This window comes from Labrus bergylta, chromosome 14 (assembly GCF_963930695.1).
Source record: "Labrus bergylta chromosome 14, fLabBer1.1, whole genome shotgun sequence".
In the NCBI taxonomy this organism is placed as follows: Eukaryota; Metazoa; Chordata; class Actinopteri; order Labriformes; family Labridae; genus Labrus; species Labrus bergylta.
The window spans coordinates 6,345,441-6,355,879 of record NC_089208.1 but is presented as its reverse complement, the minus strand read 5'-3'; the positions used below and the strand labels follow the sequence as shown (position 1 = coordinate 6,355,879).

The following is a 10,439-nucleotide window of genomic DNA, read 5'->3' as shown; positions in this document are numbered from 1 at the left end:
GAAATTCAGATTTTGATCATCTCTTGTGCCTTCGATGCTCCATGTCAATGGTCAAGATATATGGCAAAACCAAAACTTGCTTGTAAGAAGTTGAAAACGTTCATATGTTTAAAATGTACATGTAGTGGAAAAATATGTCATGTGGCAAAGTCAGAGCTGAGCCATCATAAGTGATTTAGTGAATGAACAGAGAAGCAGAAGTATGGTCGATTACCACTCCTCAGGTTGACTAAGGATTTGTGGAAATAGTTCGGTCATGTTTGGGAATTCGGGGGTCCAATGTCTTTTTTTTTTTAGAGGGGATGCAATATTATTATTATTACAAACCAAAGATTTTTCAGAGAAACTGTTTGTCCCCCCTGGTTTTTGCTTGAAGTGCCCAAAAGCCACAAGAGAGAAACATTTTCATTTGTTCAGCTTCTGGTCAGGTGAACGCTGTTTGAGGTTAGCATCATGTGGGGCTGTGGATCTTTGGCAGAGGCAGGTATGGATCCGTGTAGTTGGTCCATTTACACTTCAGGTTGAGGTTAAGGGTCTGAAAGAAAGGTCTTTCTCTTTTGCACTCGTTACATAGACAAAGTAATCAGGCTGAAAGTTGGTAGGTGGGGTCTCAGCTGCTATCATCTGCGAATGAGGAGCTTTTAAAGATTACTCTTGCTAAAGTCAACTTTAGTTTAATCCAGCAGGGAAATATGCTGATGGAAAGCTGTTTAGGAAGAGTTATGAGTTGATATTGTTGATTCACGTTTTCCTTAAGATTGAAGGCAAATGACTGGGTCCATTAGACAAACATTTTAATATCACTAAAGGCTTCACTCAGTAACAGTAACATATTCATTGTTATACCATCCACCAACATTTACTTTCAACCAACAGCTTCAACACAAGCTAATGGGTTGTTTCTAACCACCAGGTTAATCACTGACAGGCTTTATTACATTTCACAGACATACAGTGAAATGTTCAGACAAAGAAGAGAACAGCCGCCTTGTGCTGATATTCAGCATCACTAAATCAAGTTGACAGTTGTCCTTATGCTCAAGGTTGGTGGGTTGAATGGTAAATGGACTTGAGCTTATATAGCACTTTTCTAGTCTTCTGACTACTCAAAGCACTTTTACACCACCTGTCACACACACCCATTAACACCTTTTCACACACTGATGGTAGTGATCGCTATGTAGTATCATCAGAAGTAACTAATCCCATTCATACACCGCCACTGAAGCAGCGGGAGCAATTCAGGGTTAAGTGTCTTGCCCAAGGACACATCAGACATGTTGCTCAGCTGGGGATCGAACCCTCGACTCTACCGACTGAGCCACAGCCGCCTGGTTGAACACCAGTAGTAGAATTTCTTTTTTTGTTCAGGTCCAAATTCAGTGGCTGTTTGAGATGAGTTTTATTTCACAGCACAGTGGAGACAGATGCACATAGTGAGCTGTAGAAGTCAATTTAAAATTACCTAACCATTTGTGTTCATAAATAGAACTTTAAGTATTTCAAATAATCAAGTAGAAAATAAAAATATGGCTCAGTGGATCACCAAAACACACACTCAAGCTGGAAACAATTCACTCCAACCACTTGTGCAATATTATCATAATTGCAATACGTATTATGTTATACTATCATCTAATACATATGTGGAATAATTATTGTAACTTACTGTACATGGTGCAATAACATGTGCACTGTTTTTATGTCCTGTGTGCGCATTTTTTTGTCTGTCCTTGCTCTTTGCTGCTGTAACAATGTAAATTTCTCCTTTGTGGGATAAATAAAGGGTCAGCTTGTATTCATTTATTACGTAGTTGCTTAACCGGTGTAATGCATCTGTAGGAGCCACTGTGCGTATGTTACCTCTGTTGATTATTTGTCCGCCACGATAGTGTAATTTCAAGTAACAGGGATTTTGGTTTTATCCTGGAAAGCTCCATGTCCTTCAGGATGTCTGTCTGTGACCGTCTATATAGTGTTCAGTGATACCCCGTCCTTTTCACTGGCATCATCACAGGTAGTTTATCTTATATGTAAAAAGAAATGTGATGGAACAGCGCCGGCGTCCAACACACACAAAAAAATAGACACAGTGGAAACTTTGCTCACCTTTCAAATTAAAACATTGCCCCAATTTGAAGGTGTTGATCAAAGGGGTCATAGTTACATAATGAAGAAGATTAAATTTACTTTGATATCTGCTGTAACTTTTTAGTTTGCTTCTTAACAAGCCTGAAAAATTATCTCTTTATAGTTCTGTGAATTTTAGTTTTTGACAATTTTATTTATTTAATCCAAAATTCCTTTGATATATCTTCAATGTCAATGTAAAAAAAAAATATATACATATCAGAGCAAATCTTGTATAGGAAGTGCTTGTATAGGTTCTTTCAGTCAAAGAAATATACTAATAAAGGCTGAACAAGAACTTCTGGTATGGAAACACAACCTTATATGGAAACTAAGCACTCTGCTGCTGCTGATTGGATGGAGTGCGTCCACCTGTCGGTTGTCTTGTATCAGAAACCCGATGAAGCCATGCAGGTGAATTGCGTTGTTTGATTGAGAATTTTAATTGAATCAAAAGCCTTCTTGTGTGCGGTGAATCTCGTCCTTTGCTGTCAAGATGATGTTTCCTGTCATCGCCTGTCAAAAAATATAAGGACCGACCGTGCTGTGCACAGGGCGTCCGCATTAGCATGATTTTATACTAACAAAGAGGTTTAGAAACTCAACACATGTTATTGCTTTGCAAGATTTTATTGATTGCTTTCATTTATTCTATATACAATATTTGCCCTGTTAATAAGTTAGATACCTTTTTGTATCAAATAATGAACTAAATAAATAAATAAATATAATGAAATTAGCATACAATTTACAGAGAGGAGCTTTTCTTCTGTCCAAATAATTTATATAACATATACATCGCACGTGAGCTCTACAAAATAACATAGACTGAATTAGTCTGTCATTGCTATACAGAATAATTGGCATATAAAGTTAGATTTCAGTCATTATGAGTACAATCATATTTACAGTTTGTTACATGCATGATATATCAGCTACGTAAACTTTTCAACAAGCTGCCACTTTAACAGTAACACTACATATTGTGCACACTCTAATATAGGTATATCCTATACCAGTGGTTCTCAACTGGTGGTTCGGGACCCAAAATTGGGTCGCAGAGCTATTTTCAGTGGAAAGCGAATTTGTGTCTGGAAGAAAAATGCTGTCAAGAAGTCTATGAAGCGCTAGTTTGTTTTATTCATTTTCTTTGTTCTGTCTGAAGTCCAAACTGTACAATTTTACTTGAAATAAATCTGATTGATTGGAAAATCTAAGATATTTGGGTCGCGATTTGAGTAGCTGGTGGGTCCTGAGGCTCGACCAGTTGAGAACAACTGTCCTACACTATGACATGAGCGTTTAGTATTCTTATCAATATGTAAATTCACATACAGTATTCATTACAATAATAGCAGATTATTGTACAAATAACAGATTATACAGATTAGAAGTAAGTGGCTGCAAATGAGCACACGCCAAATCTAAATGTGTTTATTCTCAATAGACCTTCTTCTATCCATTTGCTGCTATTCAAAGGAGCACACATCCTCCACCTTTGGATTCCACAAAGTTTGGGTCAAGGTCATTGGGCAGCTTGCCGTTCTCTGCCCAGATATTCATCTCTCCAAACACACCTGTCTCGATCATCTCCTCCTGCCAGGGGATTGGGACGTTGCCGGTAGAAAATTCACCGAAGAATTCAGTGTCCTTGTCATCCAGAACCACGCCTTTGATTGTGCTGAAGGCGCCCACGTCGTCAATATCTTTGGCGTAGACCATCTTGGGATCAGGGACAAACGGTGGAGGGAGCATACCTTTAAATTTAATAGAAGAACACAATATTGAAGTTTGGCATTTTGAAAAAGGGTTCATGATTTCATTTTCTATTTTCCTCCCTTTTAGTTCCTGTTATCTTGAGTTTCTTACGGCTTTCATTTTTCTCTTTAACCTCTCTCTAGTTGTAATTAAGGGATAAAATCAATGAGAGCATATTCTAATACTTTGTAGCCACAACTACTAAAAGGTTTTTTATTGAAGTGTCTTGACTTTTAAACATTCGCATTTTAAAGCTTTTACTTGGGCTGCCTACCTGCTTCCAGACGACCCCAGTTAATTTCAGTGAAGAAGGGCTGATTCTTCAGCTCATCACAGTCATTGTTCTTGAACCCAAGGCGTTTTGCCGGGTCTTTATCCATCAGGCCTTCACAGATAGCCTTGCAGTCTTTGCTGAAGGCTGGTGTATATGGAGCTGGGTCGTTCAAGATCCTACGAGCCACTTCCTCATTCTCAACCTGAAGAGAGCGAGAGAGAGGGAGCATTATGCCTGAATGATTCAGCAACAAAGAAGTTGCTCTTGACTTGAGCAAACAGGAGATTTCATGATATTTATTTTTCCCATATGTTTAGTACCTTCTCTCCTCGCACTCTAAAAGGCCCTTTGGCTGCAATCATCTCGAACAGTGTCACTCCAAGTGTGAAGTAGTCCACTGAGTAGTCATATTCCTTCTTCTGCAGCAACTCTGGAGCCATGAAACCTAAATAGACACACACAATAGACCTCTTAAAACCAGAGCTGACATGCTGGTACTGTTTCTGTTGAACTTGATGGTAAATTCTCTCATCTAGTTTAGTTTCAAGTAATTTTCAGATATTTTATTCTTTTCAGTACCTGGAGTTCCAGCATATCCACTTGTTTTGTCTTTTCCTGGCGGGAGTTCAACTGCCAGACCCAAATCAGACAGACGGACGTGTCCTGAGTGGAAAAAAATCTTTGATTACAACAGTGGCATGTGCCATAAAATACACAGCCAACTTGTGTAGATATCAACTACCAAGCTCAGCGGTCTGAGTGAATTTCCCTTTATTTTTTTTAATCACTTGTAAATTCTGTAAATAAATCTTTTCTGTAATTAAAGTACGCCAAAGAAAGATTGTCACCTTTTTTCAGCTGCACTCTAAATACGGCTATTTTGCTGATCTTTTGTAATTGCACCTAATGTTCTATATAAAAGCTTAGTAAGAGATTAGATTAGGTGGTTATTGCCATTTGCACAGGTACGGGACAGTGCGGACACATTGGAATATTGTAAATCTCTCCTAGAGTCAGCTCTATAAAAAGTATAAAGGTATAAAAATAAACGAGCAATATAAACAAAAACACTTTTTTTAAACTATAAAGGAAGACACTACAATTGCAGAAAAATATGTTTTCTTGTACTGTTCTGTACATCTATTATTGCACCTGAGATTATGGCACAGGTCTCCTTTATAATTGCAGTTTTTTTTACTAGGGTTCATTTTGCATATTGTTATTGCACTCTGAGGTGGTCAGCTGTCCATTGAGTAGGTGAGGTGTGGGTTGTAATTTTTCCTTCCCACCTTAATGTCCTGTGCTATGAGGCTTACAGCTGGGAAGACGCTGTCATGGAGGCCTTGTGGGTGGAGATGCTCTCTGGCCTGTGGTGTCTCAGTTTATAGCCTAAATTCTTCCACCATCTTATTTCTTTCTACTTCTTATTTATTTATTTTTAGATGCTTTCGAGTGATGATGGCTCCAGTCAACTATCTTCTCGGTTTAAACCAGTGAGCTGGTTAAATTTTGAAGTGTCTCCAATTGCTGTGGTGACTGTTGGAACAAAGTAAACTCTGCAGAGTAAAGTCGCTCACCTGCATCATCCAGCAGTACGTTCTCTGGCTTCAGGTCTCTGTAGACGATCCTGTGCTGGTGTAGGTGCTCCAGTCCGCAGATGATCTGAGATGTATAGAAACATGCTCTCTTCTCGTCAAAACCAGGATTTTTTTCATCCACGTTATACATATGAAACCTGTGAAGCATGCAGAGAGGGTATTATTGGGCCTCTTTGTACATTAGCCGGGAGGTTTATCGACCTAAGGCTGATTAGTAGTAATGAGAGGAGCAGAAGACCATTTGTTTGGTCACAACCATTGTGTATTGTGTCTTATATGTGTGTGTGTGGGATGTAATTGAAATTGATACAATCCAGTTACATCAATTTGACGAAAACATATATTGCAATACATTTTTTCACCAGCAGAGTGCACTGCTTTAGCTTCTCTTATTTGACATCAGCAGCTGAAGAAGAGAGTTGTACAGACATGGTGGAAGCACGTGAAGATTTTGAGGTTTAGAATGAAGAAATGTATTATTCGATTAGTAACTGTACATTACTATATTTTAAATTAAAAGCAACAGATTGCTTCTTAAAGTTATTTCACTGTGATGTCTTCAGAAAATTTGAAAATCGTACAAAATCATGATAAAGTCTTATTGTAAACCCCATACCGTGATGCGTATCGTATCGTGATTTGAATGTATCGTTACATCCCTAGTTTGTGTTAAGTGTTAATCTGCATTTGGTGTTAATGTAAATATTGAGCACCTGAGGTCTCCTCCATTCATGATGGTCATTACTAGACAGAGGTCAGTCTTGGTCTGGAACGCGTAAGCCAGGGATACGATGAAGCGACTGTGAACTTTAGCAAGGATGCGCTTCTCCACGATTGCTCCCTAAACACAAATTAACATTTTAAAAAATCATTAGTCAAGCAGCAACAATGATGTACCCTCCTGTTGGTTCTATGAACTTTCTCTGCTGTCATTTGTTGAGATTGTAAGCTTTAATTTGTGACTGACATTACAGGAGTATAGTTAAGTGACTATTTTATCATAATATCAGCATATAAACCAATTTATAGGTACAACTGTAAAAAGAGGTCTAGCTTGACCCACTTTTTGAGGGTTGTAAAGTACATAGTGTCGGTGATAATTCTTCATGTAACAACAAACGGTGACACTCTGGCTGTTGTAGATAACTGCTTTGATTGTGTAGTATTTACACTTCTTTATGTACAGTCCTACCCAGTTCACCAGGCTTTAAGCTTCGAACAAAAGTGACATGCTGCTCTAATGGCAGGCAACACTTTTAAAACTTCATAATCCACTAATGCTTTTAAAGGCTGTGGGCTTCAGCCGAGCGCACTGTCTCTCTCTGTCTGGCTCTGAGCTGCTTTGTGAGGTCTTTAAGAGAGACACAAGCTTCTTTACATTGAGCCGTTGAACAAACCCGCTGCTCTCACTGGATCATGGCCCCTCACAGGCAGTCCTTTCACTTTTTTTTGGTTATATTTATGGGCCATTTTTGCCTTGCCTTTTTGGACAGGAAAGCTGAAGAGAGTCAGGAAATGTTGGGAGGAAAGAGTGGGTAAGATTCAGCAAAAGGGCCAAGGTCGAATTCAGACTCACGGTCGTTGCGGTATAAATGGGGTGCACGACATACTGTAACCGTTAAGCTATCTGGTGCCCCAACAGTTCTTTCTTAATTCATCATTGCTGGTAGAACAAGCTCCCTTTCTTTTGTCACTCTGACATGAATGGTTTTGGGTGGGACAACAGATGACATATCAGTATTTACCTGGTAACCTTTACGTTTCTTCAGCCTCTTTTTCTCCAGCTTCTTGTTGGCGTACATTTTGCCTGTTGCCTTAGCCTGACAAGCAAACACTTCCCCAAAACCTCCTTTACCCAGGACTCTGAAGTCCATGAACCACTCCTCGTCAAAAGGCTGGCTCTCCAGCCATTTGAACTGAACATAACGCAGGAAGTACATGCTGTTCTTAAAGCCATCTAAGGCTTTCTGCTCGAGATGTTTGAGCAGCTGCTGCTCGCTCTCTTTGAAGAGGTCTCCGCGGACGTTCTTGTAGTCTTCTTTTACTCGACTGATGGCCTTCTCCTCCAGGAAGCTGCAGAAATTCTTTGAAGCAGACTCGTAGTATTTATTTACAATTTTCTGGGCCTTCTGCACTCTGTCCTTCTCTTGGCATATAGTGTAATCTTCGATGTCTCTCCACAGCTCTCCAGCATTTTTATTGGTTGCGTCGCTATCCAGAAACTGTTGGAAGAGGCGCTTTCCAATGGGCTGTCTTACACACATGCTGTCAAAGGCTGAGTCTACAGTTGTCTTAGTATGCTCGCACTCTCGAATGTGTGGGAGTTTCAGCCTGGCACGCATCTTCTTGTCCCGCATGGAGGCTGCTGCAGCTCCATCCACACTCCCACGGGCTGAAACGTAGGCAGAGTTTGCCACCACTGTCTCCAAACCACCGATGTCCATGGCTGCACCTTTGTTTTTGGACGCACAAAACCAGCAAGGACATTATAGACACTTCACAATCTGAACCCAACATTTGACCCAACATTATTGCCACTATGTGTTTGTAATAATATTTACCACTTCTTGCTTCCTTCCCTCTCTATGATACAGCGAGAGGGCCACTAATCAGCTTACCCTGGTCTTTAACATACCAATGTGAACTACCTTCACACTCACTGTCTATTCTGTTCTAGTGTTTGGTATCATGAGTTGGTTTTTAAAGATTATTTAGGGAGATTCTTCAGTCATTAAGAACCTGAGGACTTTTTTCAAAGGACCTGCTGATAGGAAAGAAAATAATGAACTTGGATACGGAGTAATGTTGTGATATGCTGCCTCCTGCTGTTCAAAAGCCAAAGGTTCTCTGAAGAGAGCCTTATGGTACAGATGCTAAAGCAGGGACCTAAAAAAAAAAGGATGCGTGCACTTAAATGTGCACACACTCGTGCAATGCTGGGGATTTGGGGAGCTTTAAGCTTGGAAAGAAGAACAAGTCACGTTGGTGCAGGTCAAAGCCTTTTTCACTTCCTCAGCCTGGTTTCTTTATTTCTTACATGTCTGCATTCAGCTTTAATTTGTGTAAATGTGGAATTCCCTTGCTTGGATATGTATTTAACAGTTTATTCCTTGGCCAGATTTTGACTGACTCCTTCCATTTTGCAAAATTCTCTGCATGTCTGGCATTTCAGAGAAGACACCTGAAGAGAGAAGCTTAGTTTATAGCTTTTTTAAGATTGTTTCAAATGGAACTGCTGTGATTAAACATGACTCCATATCGCCACATTATATCTACACAGTTGGTGCAACAGATACATACAACGCTCAGAGAAGTACATCTCCGTGCAACCAAATGGGACAGGAAACGTAAAGCTTAATGCTGCACTGGTTGGCAGTATTAAGTCTGCCAGGGTGTCTATTTCATGTGAATAAGCTGCAGCGTCTTGACCTGGTACATGTAGTGATACTGTTGGTGCTCACCTCAATCCAATTAACGCTGACTGTTGATACCAGAGATTTAGAGCCATCTAAGAGATGATTGACCTTCTTGTTAATTAACCTACATTTCTATAGGCTACTTTTTTTTAAGTGTTCTAACAGCAGGAATACTTCAGCAAGCCTTTGTATGACAAATAACAGTGTTTATTGGTCCATGTTGATTTCAGTGCACACTTATGAAATGAAGCTAATGTAATACAGTTGGAGTCTAGAAAATAGGGGGTTATGGTCAAATTAAGACAATGTCAGGGTTGATTTCATATCATTCTTAATAAAAGAACAGGAGCCATACTGGAAAAAAAACCAGATGTTACTAAGGCAATTTAAAACATAATACATTAAACATGTTCTTAATAATGTCATAGCCACATCAATACACAGTTGTTTTATTTAACAAAGACAGTTTTTTACGGCCACGTTAATGAGTATAGATAAAGCAGCACTCACTGTTCTTTCCGGCTGTAGCGGTGACTTAACGGAGGACTTCAAGACAATAGATTAAATCCAATTGGGTAGCATCCAATAAATGTTTTCTTCCCTTCTTGGCTCCTTGTTCTTCTGTCAATCAGAACAAAAATAAGTCATCTCTTTGCTGTGACAGTCTGTGGGAAAAAAAAACAGTTCTTTATTTTAGACTTGCTTGCTGTTCTGCCGTTTCCCTACTCGTCCCTGCAGCTTGCTGAGCTGGAAAGGTTGGGGCATCAAGTCGAGGTTTACCCTGCACCTGAAATCCGACTTGGTTGTTCATTAGCTGGTGAGGATTACACCCTAACGTTATTGGAAGGAGCAAACTGGGCAGAGGCTATTAGTGTAACAGCAGGTGTGATTACGGATGAGGAACAGTGCACTAGTTCTGAAAGCATTGCTCAGCTTTCTAACAGAAAAGAAAAAGTTTGAATTGAAGAACAGCACATTTCACAAGTAAAAACTACAAACTTTGTCTCTCTTCGTTTGACACTAAGTCTCAGTTTTCGACAGCTTATGTCAAATTTACTGAGTTGTGAATCTAATCAGCAGCAATAATGAAGGTTAGATACAAAGCCCAAACTTTGACTTCATATCACCACATAATCTATTGAGTGACAGTCCAGCAAAGAAGGAGGCTGAAGAGCGAAAGTGGATTGTCTCAGTGGGTGTTTAAGAGCATAACACTGGTGTGAGTCTTAACATAATCTTTGAACTACGCTGTGTGGGAGAATA

General features: G+C 39.6%; 1 protein-coding gene across 2 annotated transcripts; it reads right to left on the bottom strand.

Moving 5' to 3' along the window:
* Positions 1-2,724: 2,724 nt before the first annotated feature.
* grk1b (G protein-coupled receptor kinase 1 b) lies at positions 2,725-10,231 on the bottom strand. Of its 2 annotated transcripts, none has more exons than XM_065963372.1 (9): positions 9,880-10,231; positions 9,687-9,797; positions 7,506-8,212; positions 6,474-6,601; positions 5,740-5,897; positions 4,742-4,825; positions 4,483-4,607; positions 4,163-4,364; positions 2,725-3,887 (listed from the first exon to the last, which is right to left on the bottom strand). In XM_065963372.1, exons 3-9 carry the CDS (start codon positions 8,202-8,204, stop codon positions 3,604-3,606), a joined length of 1,680 nt encoding a protein of 559 aa, XP_065819444.1. In that variant the 5' UTR covers positions 8,205-8,212; positions 9,687-9,797; positions 9,880-10,231; the 3' UTR covers positions 2,725-3,603. The 2 variants fall into 2 exon arrangements, with proteins under 2 accessions (XP_065819444.1, XP_065819445.1); XM_065963373.1 differs by having other exon boundaries at positions 9,687-9,794.
* Between the last annotated feature and the right edge of the window lie 208 nt (positions 10,232-10,439).

Excerpts from the sequence above, each read along its gene's own strand:
- grk1b (XM_065963372.1), bottom strand. The coding sequence starts at position 8,204 with ATGGACATCGGTGGTTTGGAGACAGTGGTGGCAAACTCTGCCTACGTT. Across the intron at positions 6,602-7,505 it reads AGAAACGTAAAGGTTACCAG|GGAGCAATCGTGGAGAAGCG; the intron begins GTAAATACTGAT and ends ATTTGTGTTTAG. Across the intron at positions 4,365-4,482 it reads TTAGAGTGCGAGGAGAGAAG|GTTGAGAATGAGGAAGTGGC; the intron begins GTACTAAACATA and ends CGCTCTCTTCAG.